The sequence below is a fragment of the Equus przewalskii genome, chromosome 22 (genome assembly GCF_037783145.1).
Source record: "Equus przewalskii isolate Varuska chromosome 22, EquPr2, whole genome shotgun sequence".
Lineage (NCBI taxonomy): Eukaryota > Metazoa > Chordata > Mammalia > Perissodactyla > Equidae > Equus > Equus przewalskii.
The window spans coordinates 2,337,361-2,355,409 of record NC_091852.1 but is presented as its reverse complement, the minus strand read 5'-3'; the positions used below and the strand labels follow the sequence as shown (position 1 = coordinate 2,355,409).

The 18,049-nt window shown below is 39.3% G+C and overlaps 1 protein-coding gene across 30 annotated transcripts in view; it reads left to right on the top strand.

Annotated features, from left to right (window-relative positions):
- AOPEP (aminopeptidase O (putative)) overlaps positions 1-18,049 on the top strand; it is a 376,610-nt gene that overhangs the window by 17,620 nt on the left and 340,941 nt on the right. For all 30 annotated transcript variants that reach the window (XR_011531426.1, XR_011531425.1, XR_011531428.1 and 27 more), the window contains exon 2: positions 15,690-16,624. Coding sequence is in view for 24 of the 30 variants with exons in the window: in XM_070589922.1 (XP_070446023.1) it covers positions 15,828-16,624 (797 nt within the window). In the remaining 6 variants the exon portion in view is untranslated. The remainder of the gene's footprint in view (positions 1-15,689; positions 16,625-18,049) is intronic.

Below are 18,049 nucleotides of genomic sequence, written 5' to 3'. Positions count from 1 at the left end.
GTTTATCAAAAGCAATCAGCCTCAAATAATCCTGATGCCAAAGAGACATATCTTGGGGTGGCCAATTCCAGGTCCCCACAAAACCATAGATTTGAGGCTTTTTTTTTTTTAAAGCAGGGACATGACATTAAGTTAGTGCTTCAGGAACCTTAGTCACGGTAGTATGGTTTTGGAGAGGGGGAGGCTTGGGACAGAGTGTATAAGTTAGGATAGATTTAGTTAGCAGGAGTAACAAACAACTCTAAAATCTTTGTGGTTTAAAAAAATAAAGATATATTTCTTGCTCATGCTCCATGTCTATCACAGCTCAACTGCGGTCTCTGCTTATCACAATTGTTCAGATACCCGGGCTGATAGAATAGCCAACATCTCATATTTTGTTTGCCTTAAGAGAGGGAAAAGAGCATTCTGGAGGATGGTGCACCAGCAATTAAATACTAGGCCTGGAAGTGACACTCACACTTCCATTGATAACTCATTGGCTAGACTAGTCGCATGGCAGTCACTAACTTAGAAGGGTTCCAGAAATTGCCGTCCTTCTGTATTTGAGGGGAAGGGCTGCGGACGAAGAACTGGAAGTACTCATAAATAGCACTGCTAATGACTGCTCACCACACACACAGACTCATTAGAAGGTGGTTGTATAATAATTCAAGTAGGAGGTCTTAGCTTCTAGAGCAGGTTGTTGCAGTCAGTATGGAGAAGAGTTGGATAAAAGAAAGAATTTGAAGGAATAAAATTTAAAAGTTGATAATTGATTGGATAGAATTACAGAGGAGAGAGGAGTCAACATGAGGCATGGTGGGAGGCCAGTCGGATGCCCTGCAGGCCTCTAGAGCTGTGCTCCTTGGAGAGAAGTCCACCGACCAGTGCCAGCCCACACACTGTGGTTGGTCTGTGAGGAGATGAGTACAGAAAGAGAGCAATCATTTAGAAACGTTCATAAGTAATTCTTTTCTTTTTTCCTTTGCTATGGTTCTGATTATGTTTGTGTTAAATCTAATAATAAAAAATAATAATTAAAAAAATTTTTTAAATGGACTTGTATTTTGTATGTCTGTCTTTTCTTTTTTTGTGATTTGTTTTTATTATATTTTACAAAAGTATTGACCTGTAACAGTGGAAAAAACTAGCCCTTCACCACAGATAGTTTGAGAAATACTGCTTTGGAGATAGGTGACAAGGAGTTAAAGTTCAGAGCTGGTGATAGGAGTTGAGTCCTTTCCTTGGAATGATTAGTTGAGTACCTGAGATGTGAGCAAAAGAAAGACTCCAGAATGAGAAGAGGGCCAAGGACTGAGCCTTGGGGGACACCTGGTGTTCTGGGGCGGAGATAGAAGAGGAAATGTAGACAGTACAGTGTCCCGGGAATCATCGGACAGGGTGGGAGGTTAGTAGTGTGTCAGATGCCACAGAGAGTCAGGGAAAATAAGGACTGAGGTCAAGCTAGATTTGGTAAGAAGGAAGTCTTGCATTGTGAATGTTTAAAAGTAAACTTTTAGTGAAGTGGTGTGGTCACATGCCAGATTTCAACAGTTATGAGAAATGTGTGATGATAAAATAGAGGGTATAAACTACTGGTTGGAAAAGTGTGATAGCAAAACAAAGGCAAGAGCTAGAATGGTAGCAATTGGGCCAGGCCAGGGAAAGCATATTTTGTTCTTGTTTTTTTTCCGGTAGGAAAACCTGAGCAACTCTAAAAGCTCCTGTCAGCTGAGAGGTGGGAAAGTAGATGTGAGAAGGAAGAAGGAGGTGGCAGTGTTCCCTGGCCAAAAGCAGGAGTGGAGAACAGAGGCCATGGGACTGAACTTGGGGAGTGGAAATGGGCGTGGATTGAAGAGGAATGGTGCGGTAACCCAGATAACTACTGATCCGTGGCAAACTGAGGATGGTCGGAGGCAGAAACTGGGTCTCTGCAAATCTCAGCAGACTCAGGGGAAAATACAAGGTGGGCATTACTGAGGTAGAGCACTGATGGCGGTGGATGTGGTCAAAGTTAAGTGAGCAGGGACTCAGAACCCCTAGTGAGAGCATCAATGAAATGACTCCAAATTGTGACCATGGGTGCAACCTGGGAAATTCAACTTCTTCCTCTAGTCAGTGCTCAGTAAATATGAGTACTGAATAGTAAAGTAATGAGGGGAGGAATGGAGTGGGGTTACTTAATCCCCAATCATGATTAAAAGAATAAAAATATAGCACAAAATAGATTTAGGATAAAATTATTTAATTAAACATATCTAATACTGTGAGAAACAATCATTATTCATCAAAAGTATGAAAAGAATGAAAGTATGAAGTTTTAGGTGCTCTAAACATTTGTAAGTTTGAGAAGTGCTCAAAACTCCTGTCAAAGTAGTCTGTTAGTGATCTCTCATTTTCGTTGTGCTCTTTCTTTAAGTATTAGAATGGGACAGGAGCTGGGCAGTGTCTGTTATTTGTGCCCACCCCTCCCTGCAGCTCTGCACCCAGCCTCAGGGGTCTGCTCACCTTTGCTGTTGTCCGTGATGGGCCTCTGTTTGGTTTTCCAAATGATGTTGACAGAGGGTGGCAGGTCATGGTTACTCTGTAGGATTGCCATGCAGTAGCGGCCATGGATATAGTGGTTAAAAACACTCTGGAGTCCAACTGCTTGAGTTCACATCTTGGTAATCTCGGGCACTTAGCCTCTCTGCGAGTCATTTCTTCATCTGTAAAAAGGGATAGAAGAATAAAAAGGATTATAAGAGATTAGGAGAGTGTCAGATACAGAGTGAGCACTCAGTAAATATCAGTTATTTCTTCTAAGCAGATTATCTCTGATAGATGTTTTCACTGCTTTTTGCTAGTTTTAAGTTTTTCATAAGTGCACTTTTTTTTTTTAACTGACAAATCAAGTTATTTGCCCCTGAATAATGGGGAGTTGTCTGGATATGCGAACTTGAGCAAGTTGACAAAGGCCAAGGGAAGAGGGAATGATAAAGTGATTGCATGGGGACAAAGTCAAACTTACAGGAGAGGTGTATTGCAACAGGCTATGCTACGATTGATTAGTTCTTTGTTGTGTCCTATTGACACGTCTTTAACAGTTTTGACGCAGAAAGGTTATTTTCTAGTTTTAAAATTTAAATATTTCATATAAAACCTTTAATTGTTGATAGTGCCAGGAGACTAATCAATCTCCAAAGGAAGAATCAGGTGTTGCAGTTCAGTAGGTAAATAACCTTTCCAGTGCCTTCACTGCTCAGCCTCATGGGCAAGTGTGACTTCTTGAAAAAGGAGTAGAAAAGTGAAACCTCTTTTTCTCCATAACTGTAATGAATTCTCCCTGGAATCCTTTCCGATCACTCTGCTATAATTTAGTTTAAGTCGCACTCTTTAGAAAACTGAAACAAGCTCTACTTTGCAAGCAAGTAGCAATCAAAGGGATAAATTCTCTTCTTTTTGAAAATAGAGTGAAATCACTTCCAGTCTGATCTTTGCAACCCAATGCCTGCTGATAATGTGAGCATAAACACATTAGGCACCCAAGAGGAATGGCATCTGGATGCTAAGATGTGATCAGGATAGCCAGAATAAACACAAGCTGCTATCAGGGAAGCTGAATTCCATCATATCACATCATGTTGAAACGTAATTCAGTGTAGTCAGATACTGATGTGAGTAAAATCAGTTTTCGTTTTCAGTGTTCACATTTTAAACCTCTCTCTCCCTCCCCCCTGGGCTGGTTATAATATATAAATCAAGCCACAGCTGACAGTGATTTGCTTTCTTTATCCAGGAAAAGGTCTTTGACTCTGATTCTGACTTGGCTTCACTGCATTGATCGTCATCACAAGCACTTTTTATAATTCCCACAACAACGTAAACTCCAGTTGTTTTTTTGGGTTTTTTTTACATATACATATTGCAATAGGGTCTTTCATTACATGATCACAAATTATATGCAGTTACTCTTATATGCTTCATGAAAGCAGTAAATTTAAAGAAAAGAGAGACTATTTAAAACTTGAGACCAGAGAGCACAGTTTATCTTATTTACAGTTTGGCCTAAAGATTGGTATTTAAGTTAATATCATACCACATGTGGTAATCCTGCAAAGTGCTACATATTTTTATTTATAGTTAAGGGAATGACGCAAAACCCCCTTTTCATTATGTTATCTCGCATTATTTACTCAGTGATAAATGACATGGCCTCGTGGGTATGAGTTTTGCCGTGAAAGACCCTATTGTAGCATATATTTATATGGGGGGAGGGGCTGGGTTGTTAGACTTATGGTTGCCGAGGGAATTTAAATTCTGAATATCCTGGTACTTGTTCAGTTAAAACATATAGCTTAATGTTGTTTTAACACTGTATTTTTATTCGAAGTAAAAGAAAAATAACAAGGAGTGAACAAAGGGGAAAACTTAAAGTTAAAATGCTGGAAACCAGATAAAATGACTGAAGGCCTGTTGGCATATCCTAAACTCAGAGATTAAAAGTGTGCCAGAGACCGTGGTGATCCTGTGATAGGCTTGTTTCTGCCATTTACAATGACTTCAACTTGAAAAGTTTGTTAACTGTTTAAGGGTACCAGCAAGCGATTTCTATCAAATTGGGGAGATATGAAAATGAGCTCAAGGAAAAGTTCTGACGGACTGGGGAGCATAATAGGGACTCAAACCTTTGAGTAGAAAACCTGTTCCATGCTGTGCCAATTTGTCCAATATTCATGTGAATTTCTACTGAAGAAGGAAAGAACTAGATATTTTGGAGGGAGGGTTAATTTTTTAGCATATATTTGTTTTGAAATAGAAAGAATAAAAAAACAGTAGATGAACAAATAAGAGGAAATACCAACTTTGAATAAAGTAGAAATTAGTTCAGGCTTTACTCATTCAGAATTTGGGGTAATTTAACCAGAAATGGGCAGCTGTTTTACTAAGTAGAAAAATAAGGACTTCCTAACAAATTAATAAAATAAATAAGATTTTAGGACTAATATATTTGAGGCAAATGTGCTCCCCCACCAGTTCATTCAGCACTTAAAAGATATTATCCCACTGTTTTCTGGGCCTCTGTTCTGATGAGAAGTCAAGTGTCATTCTGGGGAGAACCCATCTGTCATTTGCGTCATTGTGCCCCTGCATGTAATGCCATTTGTTCTGGCTGCTTTCAAGATTTTTTCTTAATTTTCAGTTTTTAGCACTTTGACTATGATGTGCATAGGTGTGATCTCCTTTGCATTTATCCTGCTTGGATTTGTTCAGATTCTTGAATCTTTAGATTTATATCTTTCACCAAGTTTGGACAATTTAAACTATTTTAAAAATAAATGAGTTCTTTTAGAATACTTTTAGATTTGCCAAAAAATTTGCAAAGATAGAGTTCCCACATATTCATCACCCAGCTTTCCCTAATGTTAACAGCTTACATAATCGTGGTACATTTGTTAAACTATAAAAGTAATGTTAGTACAATGCTATTAACTACAGTTTTTCCACTGCTGTCCATTTTTTTTTTTTTTTTCTGTTTTAGGATCCAGTCTAGGATACATTACATTTTATCATCATACACTTTTCATGGCCTTGACACTTTTGAAGAGTACTGGTCAGGTATTTTTTTAGAGTGTTCCTCGATGTGGGTTTCCGTGGGTTTCTCTGATGTTTTCTCATGCTTATGCTGAGGTTATGGGTTTAGGGAAGAATATTCCAGAGGTAAGGTGCTTTCCCATTGAATCATATCAGGGGATAATGATATTGATATGACTTATCACTGGTGATGTTGATCTTAATAATGTGGTTAAGTTTGTGTCTGTCAGCTTTCCCTAGTGTAAACGTAATATATTTTCTTTCCTATTCTCTATTCTTTGGAAACAAGTCACTAAGTGCAGCTCATACTCAAGAGGAGGGAAAGTAAGCTTTATCTCTTGGAAGAGGTAGTATCTACATCTGTTGTTTAGAATTCTTCTATAAGGAAGATTTATCCCCCCACTCCCATTTATTTGTTATTCAATCATTTGTTTATATCAGAATAGAGTCATAGATATTTATTTCATTCTTTGGGTTCTAATCCAATACTATCATTGTTTATTTTTGTGCTCAGATTGTTTCAGCTTTGGCCATTGGAAGCTCTTTCAGGTTGATTCCTGTGTTCTTTAGAGATCGCCCTATTCTTTTTTTTTTTTTTTTCCTTAACTTTCTTACTTTGGGGGCCTATCTGAAACTCCAGGCTCATCTTGTATTTTCCCTGCCCTAGCCCTAGAATCTGCCGTTTCTCCCAGGAGGCCTGATTCCTTTTCTTGGAAAATGGTATTTGGAAACCATAATCTGGGTGCTGGTTGTTCTCACTGTTCATTATTTTTTAAAGTATTTTTTGCATAGCATTCTCTTTCACTTGTCCTTCTTGTACTTCAGTTCTATATGTTTAACCTTTTGATTTTGATCCAAAGGTACCTGGGACTTTGTTCATTTTTTTCAACATTTTTTTCTCTCTGTTCCTCAGATTGTATAATTTCTATATAAATATTTTCAAATTCAGTTACTCCTTCTTCTATAATCTCTCATATCTATTAAACCCATTCAGTGCATTTTTAATTCGACATATAGTATTCTTTAGTTTTAGAATTTCTTTCTTTTTTTTTTTTAGTAATTTCTACTCCTCTGCTGAGTTTTCCTTTTAGTTAATTTATTTCAGCATTTATGTTCTTAATTATAATAGCTGCTTTAAAGTCCTTGTCTGCTAATTCTAATCTTTGGGTCCACTCAAGTCAGTTTCCATTGATTGCTTTTTCTTTGAGTATGGGTCATATTTTCTTGTTTTTTATGTCTAATAATTTTGGATTTTATTTTGGACATTGTGGTTGATACTTTATAGAAACTCTGGATTCTTTATGTTCTTCTGAAGAGTATTAACGTTTTGTAGTAGCAGGCAATTAACTTGGCTCAAATCAGACTTCCAACGTTGCCTTCCCAGCAGGGGGCAGCAGCAGAAATCTCAGTTTAGTTCAGTTTATTTTGCCGTGAATGGACTGTGTAGTCTGCCCCATACATGAACGGTTCAGGGGTAAGTTAGAGAATAGGGCAGTTTATATGCAGAATATGGGGTTGTTGACTTCCCTGACGTTTTCCTTCTTTACTTTCCAGCTACTGAGTCAATCCTGAACCCTGTTGTCTGATTCTTCAGTCAGTAAGACTGCAAGTTTCAGTTTGAATTGTAGCTGCTCTGCATAGCACCAACTAGAGCCTATCCTCAGATGAAAAACTATAAAACTGGAAACTCGGTGCCTTTCCTGTCTCCCAGGTGTCAACTCCCTACAGTTTCTATCAACTTTCTGTTCTCTCTCACGTACCTTCAGATTTTTATTGTTGTTTTCTAGAGTTTACAAGTGCTATCAGTGGTAAGGTTAGTCTGATATGAGCTACTACATGGTTACTAGAAGTGGTATTCCACTTCATTTAAGGGGAAGGATAATGTTAATTAAATAATCAAGCAAACAAATGTAAAACTAAAACTATATTGTGCTTTGAAGAAGTACAAAGTGCTATAAGATCTAATAATAGGGGAATTTGGCTTAATCAGTGAGGTCAGGAAAGTTTTCTTTGAGGACTTGCTGGGGAGAGGGAGAGAGTGTTAACAAAGAGAGAACAGAAGAGGATTCCACATATTTATTGAATGAGTAAATAATATAATTCAGCTTTCTCTGCATCTTGGCTTCTTTCTTAGCACATATTCTTATCCTTTCAATTTTTAATCATGTCTCTAGGTTTCTGTGTTGATGAAAGGAAATCTATAGCTATGGTGCCTGTAATGGTATACAATGAAGCATATCCTGTATGAAAACTTCTTGAGTCAAAGAACTTGTAGGTATGGACCACTGAAGTGGTATAGTGGAGTCTGTGGACTTCTGGTCAACAGGATCATCTGAATTATAAGGATGGCTCAAATCAGACTTCCAACGTTGCCTTCCCAGCAGGGGGCAGCAGCAGAAATCTCAGTTTAGTTCAGTTTATTTTGCCGTGAATGGACTGTGTAGTCTGCCCCATACATGAACGGTTCAGGGGTAAGTTAGAGAATAGGGCAGTTTATATGCAGAATATGGGGTTGTTGACTTCCCTGACGTTTTCCTGATTTTGATCCAAAGGTACCTGGGACTTTGTTCATTTTTTTTCAACATTTTTTTCTCTCTGTTCCTCAGATTGTATAATTTCTATATAAATATTTTCAAATTCAGTTACTCCTTCTTCTATAATCCCATTTCAAGTATTTAGCAGTGCTGGATAAAATATAACAACATACACACACCCCCATATATACACATATATACTTACATACAAAAATTCAAAACCAAGAAAGGGCTATCCTAGTTGACCAAAATGGAGAGGGCAAGTAAAGTCAGTATGATGAACCAGGTGCCTAACCTGAGAGGCCGTCACAGAGAAATAAGTTTAGGCCTTACTAGCTGGGGTTGAGGAGGGGTTGGGTCCTGATCTCAACCAAGGAAGGGGTACCCAGTCATAGATCCAGTACATTTGGAGAACTGAAACTGAGTTATCTGCATAAAGCCAGAAACCATGAGGGGGTGATCCTTATGTTAAATGGAGAAGGAAAATTCCGTGCACTGTCTTGATAGAGAGGCAAGGAAATTTAGTGTTTATTCAGGGCTATACATGGAAAGAATTCCTGAGTCCTCAAACTGAAGGGGCACACTGAATCTTCAGCAAGCCAAATAAAAATAAATCCACATTTAGACAGATTGAGTGAAACAGTAGAACATCAAAGATAACGAAAAAAATATAAAAACTACCAGGAAGAAAAAACAGACGCATGTTGAGAAATGCGGATTAATAACAAACTTCTTATCAGCAAAAAGAGATGTCAGAATATAGTAGAGTAATATATTCAAAGTACTAAGTGAAAATAACCGTTGGCCTAAAAGTCTACACTTGGTTAAGCGATCATTCAATAGTGAGGATAAAGACATTTTCAAACATACAAATATTGAAAGAGTTTACTACTTATGAAATCCTCCTAAAAGAATTACTAAAGATATACTTAAGTAAAAAGGAAATTGTGGCAGATTGTATTTTCCAAAATTGGCCACAACAATATCTGCCATCTCACATGCTCTTCTCCAGTGTGAGCTAGCCACTCCCCCATCAAGAGATGGAGTTGAATTCCCTCTTTTTGAATCCGGACTAGCCATATGCCTCTCTTTTGAAACCAGGAGAATGTGGTGGAAGTGATACCACGTTGACTTTCGAGGCTGCATCAGAAAAAATCATTCAGCTTTCAACTGGTTCCTTGGAACACTTGCTCTGGGGGCTGTCAGCTGCCATATAAGATGTCCAACTATTCCAAGACCTCCATGTTAGACAGGCTTTGTGTAGTCACCCTAGACATCAGAACCCCTAGACAAGGCCATCCTCCAGCTGAGTACCACTGAGTGCCATAGTCAAATTCATAAGGTGCAGAAGAATGGCCCAGCTGAATGTTACCCAAATTCTTGACCTACGGAATATGGTAAAATGGTTGCTGTTTGAAGCCACAAAGTTTTGGGTTAATTTGTCAAGTAGCAATAGTAACTGGAACAAAATTGAACCCTGAAGGAAGGAGTGGATTGTATGAATCAGTCATGAGTAAGGAAACTGGTGAACAAATACAAATAAGTATTGCCTGTTTTTTTGTAAGTTGGATGAGGGTTGTTAAAAACAATGTGATACTAAGATATCACCAACAATGATATGAAAGCTGATATAGGGTGAGGAAGAGGAGAGATTGATGATAAAACTTTCTAGGGTCATTGTAGGGTTCAGAAGACTACTAGAGGTTGACTTTAAGTAACCGTGTTAAAGAAAATAAATAGAATGTATAACTTAAACATTAGAGGGAAAAAAGAGAATTTAGATAAAATTCAACAAAAAGTAGAAAAGTAAAAGCTAAGAAGCAAAATTGTGGTAGATAGAAAACAAAATAAATTGGTTGAGATCACTGCTGTTACAAGCATAATCATGATAAATGTAAATAAATTTCAGTTGTTAAAAATGATAATTATATTTTTATAAATGCAGCCAAATGTTGCTTAAAAAAGACACTCAAAACAACCCAGGGCAGCTGAAGAGAATAGAAAAGATATATTAGGAAAAAACAAACCAAAAGAAAGCAGGTATGACAATATTAATAGCAGATGAAATGGAATTTCTAGGTATTTTACCCAGGAAACACTTGCACATGTGTACCAGGAGACAGGTACAAGGATGTTCATTGCAGCATTGTTTGTAATAATGAAAATTTTAAAAGAAGTTAAATATTATCAGTAAGGAAATATATACATAAATTGTGGAATATTCGTATAAGAACACTAACCAGTCGTTACAAGATGTAAGCTGGATCTATGTGCATTTACATGGCTATATTTTGAAACTACTGAGTGAAAGAAATGTTACAGAATAATATGTCAGTGTGACATTTCTAAACAAAAAATGATACCTTTGTTCTTCTAAGATTCCTTCTAATTCTGAAATTATTTAATTGAAATTCAAGCAGTAAGCTGTCTTCCTATGACTATAATAGTCACTTGAGTGTCTGAGGAACTGTGTCCAGAAACAGTATACTTCAGCAACTAAACTGGCTGTCATTAAGGGCAATCACTGTACCCTAAAGAAAGAACACACTTGGAATAGCAGAATAGTCTTCTTCTGAACGAGTAATCTATAGAATTAAATATTTTGTAACTCCTCATAGTGTGCTCAATATAATAGAGTAAGCGTATGTGCATGTTTCTCCTTCTCCCCTGAGTTGCTTACAAGAGAAGAGTTGTAGCCTAAAGAGGTACAGGTGTGTCCTGAGAAGAAAAAATGAGCTGTCTTGGAGGAAGATGTTTGTTAAGTAATACCTTTCTGCTGGAACCTATTCAAGCCAGAATCCCTGTTCTGTGAATAATTAGATGTTGAAATCACAAATGCCCTCAGATGTCAATTCCACAGATACTACTTGAGAACCTACTATGTACAGGGTGTGCTACGGAACATGGTCATGAACACAAAGATGAGTCAGGAGCCCCAGGTTGTCTATAGCCCATTGGAAGGTGGAGGTAACTGTGAAATGAAGCAGGGTAAGTTGAGGGCCATGAGAGTGTTGGCACATGGCCTGTAGCTTGAAAGGAGAGTGAGATTATTTTCTATGGCTCTGCAGAGGCTGTTTCACGTATTGCAAATGTGTGCATTTCTTTCCTGGTGACTGAAAGTGGCAGGCCAGTCTCTTTGCTGTGCCGTAGTTCTGTGTAATATTTGATCCCCCCCTCCCCCCAACCTTCCTTAAGAAAAATTTTGCTGTACATTAATCCTTTTGAAGCCGTTAATGGTGTTGCTGAGACAATCGTTTAAGCAGTTAAAATACACAGTACATTGTGTACTTATTTTAGAGGCAGCAGTGGTTAGCCACTGGAAACTAACCATTGGGTTTGATAAAGGGGGGAATTTTATATGTTATGGCTTATGACAGAGAATGGAAAAATGCTTCAGTGAGATGGGTTGGCATTTTAAATTGGAACACAATAATAGAAAAAATTGCTGAAATCAACAGACTGCTTAGAAATATGGTTACTATTTGCTGAGAGAGGCCTTTCAAGGTAGCCGCATACACGCGTTTGCAACCACAGTCAGTTGAGTTCTTCCCTGGACACAGGACTGTGACCATGATTGACGTCAGTGAGAGTTATGTACTTGCAGAGGAAGGAGATTTTAGGTCTTCCATGAATCCAAGGCAAGTGGGAAATAGGTGTACTAAGCAACAAGTTATAATAGACTTACACGTGTCACATAACTTAGGTTGGAAACCAGGCAAAGGTGATGGTGATCTTCTGAATCTTCTGGGACTGGCTTAAAAATTCTCCTTTTTTCCCCACAGCCATTACAATACGAATTGATTCTAGTTCACACAACCTGAAGAAGATAAAAAAGGTAGAATTGGGGATATGGAAGAGAGGCTTAGGAGGTAACATTTGATTTATGACTTGGACAATATGAAGGAAGTGGCCTTGAGAGCTGGAGGATGAGAATTTCAAGGAAAAGCATCGAGAATGGGTGACCTTGGGCAAATTGCTGTACCTCTCTGGGCCTCATTGTCTTTGTTTGTAAAACCAGAGTTGGATTAAGTGAGCCCTAAGGAATTTTTCTACTCTAAAATTCATTAAAATAAGACTAGTTAAAATGGGCAACAAGGCCAAATGTATTTTTTGTTTTCTTTTATTTTTAATTTTTTTCCAGTTTTATTGAGATATAATTGACATAGATTTATTTAAAGTGTACAACATAATGATTTGAGATATATATATATATATATATATATATATATATATTATAGTGATGTTTGTTTTTAAAGATGGCAGCCCTAGGGGTGTTTGAAACATTGGCAGTAGGATGGAGACATTGAGAGGGAGAAAATATTGGCAAGAGAAAAATGTCAAAATGAAACAAGATTCCAAATTAGTGGGAGGGGATGGTATTGGGGGGAATGCTTCTTTCCCCTTTCTGATGTTTCCTTTCTTGTGGAGGGAGTGTAATTGCTGTAACATTCCTGGTCACCTTACTTCTTCTTCCCTGAGGGAGGTGGAGTGACTTACTCCGGTAAGTGTGGGAAGAAGGAACTGGGTATGCTCTGTTCAGATCGGCTCCCCCGTCGGCTCTTGGGCAGCAGTCCTGACCACAGAGCGCTGTTCTTCGCCAGGCCCTGAGTCTTACCTAGGGAGGGCACCTCCTCTTCTGGGAGCTTCCACCTGATCCAGCATTACCTGTGACCCTATGGGCAAATCTGTCGAATTTGGGGATTCAGGTTTCAGCTACCTTAGGCTCCCACACTGTGGCTCCCACACTAAGCCGTATTCTGCAGTTTAGTCTTCATCAGTAATAATGTTGATAGTTTGGTCTCTGTCTGCCATATCCTCATCTTATTTCTCTGTGTGCCGAATTTGGATAGGAAAGAAGAGTGCGATTTGTTTCCCTCTCGCAGACCCCAGAAGCTGCGATGCAGGGGAAAGAATTAGCTTTGGTGAGAAGGGGTATTGTTTCCTCTGAATCAGGAGAAGGCAGTAGGTGTGAAGAACTAGAGATCCTTGAGGTATGATGGAGTTTCAGAGATTCCAAATCATCTCAGTAAAGTAGGAGCCCAAATAATTAGCTGAGAATGAGTCAGCAGGCAGGAAATTGGAAAGTTAGAAGAAGGAAAGATTTAGAATTGCCCCCATAGGGAGTATGCTCAAGAATCCACTGAAGAGGACCAAAGGATTGCAAGTTAGGGTGACAAGCAGGGCGATGGTAACAGACCTAGATGGGTGGGGCTCTAAGGCAGGCTCTTCTCTGCCACTAGGGACAAAAGTGGTAAAAACTGCTCTACAGAATATACTTTATTCTTAAATTATATTAACTTTGACAAGCAAATGAAGGAATCTGTTAGGGTTAGTTAGACAATGAATGGTTATTTCCGTATCGTTACAAATGCTAAATTGTTCTTCTTCAGATATGATAGTTTAGACAGCCACTAAGTTAACCCTTGTCTCAGTGATTCACATTTTCCTCTTGTCTGTGTGTATGTATTCAGGGGTTTTTTGTTAAACAAGTTTGTGTGTGTGTGTGTGGTGTTTTTGTTTGTTTGTTTTTTGGTGAGAAAGATTGTGCCTGAGGTAACGTCTGTGCCAGTCTTCCTCTCTTTTTTTTGTACATGGGACACCATCACAGCATGGCTTGATGAGCGGTGTATAGGTCCATGCCCAGGATCCGAACCCGTGAACTCCTACTGACGCAGTGGAGCCTGTGAACTTAACCACTATGCCACCAGGCCAGCCTCTAAACAAGTTTTTTAAAAGGACCCAGTCAACAAAATGCTGCATGTTAGCAGCCCAGATACCAGCAGGATGAAGTTTTAACATCTGTTGTTTCTCATTACATAGATACGGACAGTGGCTTTAGTGAAGGTTGTTATTCATTACATGACAAGTTCAGTAGCTATCATGCAGAAAAGAAAATACCCTGGCTTATTCCCTTTGCCCATTGACTTTTCTAGAACCAAGAGGAGTATCAGCTTCTCCATACGGTAATCTCAAAGCTATTCTTTGCATCCCTGATTTCTCTCAATTCCTATTACTCTTAAAGTCATAGTATGTATTACCACATGCAGGTTGGTGGGGGAGGGAGAGAAGGGAGCAGGGAAGGATTTCGGGAGGCGATTGCACTTGAACTGGGTGTAGAGGGAAAATAGAATTTGACACGTAGATATGGGAGGTAGGAGCCAGGAGCACTCCAGGGACACTGGTTATGGGAGGTGCGAGCCAGGGGCACTCCAGGTATGGCACACAGCTTAGTCCAAAAAACAAGAAAGCATGGTGTCAGGTCATCTTCAGGGAGAGTGTATTGAGCAGGCTCTTTAGCTGGAGGACAAAGATGCAAAGGGAGTATGGTCTCCATGACCAGGAAAATAGCATGAAACCAGATTGTACAAGGCTGCAGGAATGAAAATTCAGTAGGTTTGTTTGCCGGAATGAAATTCTGGAAGAGAGGGAAAAGAGTCTAATAGAGAGGCAGGTAAAGTAGGAAGGGAAGTGAGAAGGAGTTAGAATAAAAAGGGAGGGCTCAATTTTACTTGAAAAGTCAAGCAAGTAACGTTTTGTAGTTGGTAAAAGAATACCTCCTGATATTTAGAAATACAAAAATTATTTTAAATATATCTACTTTGTCAGAGTTTTTATTTCTTTTCCTCTGCCATTTCTTTTTCATTTTTAGTAAAAGAATAATAGTAATTAAAAAAAAGAGTATACCCTGAAAGAAGTGAGGTACACAACAGGGACTGAAATAATTTCAGGTAATTTTTCTTTTAGCTCGATTGCTATTATAAAAAAATACATTTTGATTCAGAACTTTTATGAGGAACTGGGGCATTTTATTACAACATCTGTTTCTACATTTTATTTTCTCTGCTTCCTTTTACAGGTATTTGCATACTTTTTTTTTTTTTCAAATGAGAAGACCTTTTTGTTTGCCACAAGAAGGCTATTATCCAGAATGTTAATGGGTTTTCAGCTATTAAGATGTAATGATATACCTTGAGTATTTAACTATAAATTTGAAAAATCTCCATGAACAATCTCAAAGGAATACTTAGAATGCACTCCTGGTAAATTGGCTCATTTTCCTGTAATTCACTGGAAGTGCTGATGGGAGAGCAGTCCTAATGTGAAAAGTACATTAATCCCTGGAGTTACATTGTATGTATTAAATTATTACTCTCAAAGAATAAAACGTATGAGGCCATTTAGCCTTCATTCACATTTGTTACTTAGAATCACAGTAGAGAAACAATCACTTATCTTTTGATGCACAAAATTAGAAATGATACATTTAGTATCTTTTAAAACCAGAGGCATAGTGATGCTCAGTTACGCTTTTGCATAATGATTATTCTTTTCCAAAACAAGGACTGTTCCAGTTAGGAACAGGATTCTTCCGTCTTTGTGGAGGCCCCTTTCATTCCACTGGTAATTGAAATATTTTTAGAAACTCCTAATGCAGCTTTCTTTGATGTCAGTCAAAAAGATTAGTCTGCCTTCTAGCTGCGAGCTTCCACCACAGTGGGGATTATTTAAGAAGGTAGTCAACTTGCAGGAGCAGCAGTGGCAGGAACATTTAGGGTCTTATTTGGAATTTTGTCTAATTGTGTTTTTCTTCTTTGCCAGGGGACTGAAAGTTGTCGAACCGTAATTTGTGACACCAGGTGTTTTTTGGTAAGCAGCCATTTGTGATTTCGAAAGATTAAGGCAGATGGGAAGTCCCTTCTGAGATTTTAACACAGCTCTTGAACAGCAACCTACACCATGGACGTAAAGCTGGACCCTTCCCGAGATGACCTGCCTCTCCTGGCTAACACCGGCCACATACTTGTGAAGCACTATGTACTGGATTTAGATGTGGATTTCAAAAGTCAGATCATTGAGGGCAGCATAGTGCTGTTCTTTGAGCCTGGAAACAGATTCAAGAAACAGAGTAGTTCCATCGAGGAAACCTGCCAATCAGAGTCAAATGAAGCCTGCAAATTTAGGATGCCTGAACCCTGCCACAATCCTGTGACACATACAAGTACCTTCTCATCTAAAATGGGATATGATGGTTTTTCAGTCTGTGGTAAAGGTGTAAAAGATACTTCTGGTAAAGATGGTAACCATGACAACTGGGAACAGGCTTCTGGGATTTCTAGTTCAAAGTACTGCTGTGACACAGGGAATCATGGGAGTGAGGATTTTTTGCTAGTGTTGGACTGCTGTGATTTGTCCGTGTTAAAGGTTGAGGAGGTGGATGTTGCCGCTGTGCCAGGTATTGAAAAATTTGCAAGGTCTCCCACGCTCACGGTTGTTTCTGAGGAGCTCAGGAATCAGATTATACGGGAACTTGTGACTCTGCCTGCAGATCGTTGGAGGGAGCAGTTAGACTATTATGCTCGCTGCAGCCAGGCTCCTGGCTGTGGGGAACTCCTGTTTGACACTGACACTTGGAGCTTACAGATCAGGAAGACAGGGACTCAGGCAGCTACTGACTTTCCTCACGCCATAAGGATACGGTACAGAACCAAACCCCAGGGGCGATCAGTTACATGGACTTCAGACCAGAGCGGCAGGTAGGTTGTCTGGCACTCCCCAGCCCTCCGCCCGTTAATCACACACTGGGAGATGAGCCTTTGCAGGGATGCTCTCAGACGGTACCAACTCTGCAAAGATGCTCCCCTTCATTCTGTGGTATTACCCATCTAGCCTCAAATCCTTAGACCCATAGTGAAGCAGGGAAATTTCCAGACATACTGAACTCTTAATAGGATTATTTCCCTTAAGTCAGGATGAAAAGATTACTTTCCTAAGCCCTGCATTTCTGAGTTAGGAGATTGAAAGGCAAGCCTCCTGATTAAATCCCGAGCCCAACTCTCTGCTGAGATCTCTGCTGGCCCCTTCCAGTGCTGTAGATGGCAGTGCTCTGTGTCCCTGCGCCAATGCTTCTCAAAGCTCCCGCAGACTCTCCCTGAGGGGGTGCCCTGCTGCCAAGTTGAGTGGGTGTGAAGCCTGGCACAGTGCTTCCAAAGAAAGCCGGCTCTGCTCTTGTACCTCCTTGCTGTACCTGTCTCTTGGCAGCTGTGCCTCCCTGGACTTCGTCAGCTGTCGTATAACGTGAACCCCTAAAGCACTGGGAAGATCCATTTCTGAAGAGTGTGACAGTCAGTCCTGTCGAGTCCACACTTGATTCTTTGGCTGTGATTCTTCGTATTTGACACCAGCGAGACTCCTGGTTTTTAGTGTGGGGAGAAGGAATTGATGAGGCATCGATTTCCAGGCAGCCATTCATTCTTTTCTTCTTGCCCTTCCTCCAACAGTTGTTGAGGGTTTTTAGAATTTGTGAATTTTTAAATCAAACGTTATTGATTCCTCATTATTTTACCTATTTCTTTGTGCTAATGTGCTGCAAATCAATACAGTAATGATTGCAGAGCTTGGCTGGAGGAACGCTGATCTCTGCGAGCTTGTTGGGAGCGCCGCCTCTTATAGCATTGGACTTCCTTAATGGAGGCGGTAGTCTCCCCCGACCCATCCCCCAAATGCATTTTCAGTTTTTTTTAAAGCATCACTTTGACTTTGAGCTCTAATTATCCCATTCTTGCCTCTAATCTTACCTCCTGCTTTGGTCTCCAGCCCCACTTGGAATGAGTTCACTTTGTCTTATTTCTTCTAGAATCAGAGGCAGCCTTTGGGCAATTGCAGGATTGGTACAAACATACGTCAGTACAAAAGCATAGTGATTTGTTTATTTATTGGATATTCTTGGGGACCATGAAGGAAAGACACAGGTGTTCTTATTGAATCTTCAAAATTCTTTGACATTTTTAAAGATGGGGTCTTCAATAAGATTTAGCAATATACTGTCTCTGAATATTTAATTAGAAGTTGTAGTTTTTATATTCTCAGATATTCCACTTTTGAATTAGAATAATGGGGAAGAAGAAACTATTGACAGTGTTTGGAAGAAGTGCTCATTAATGGCCTCAAACATGGCTTTC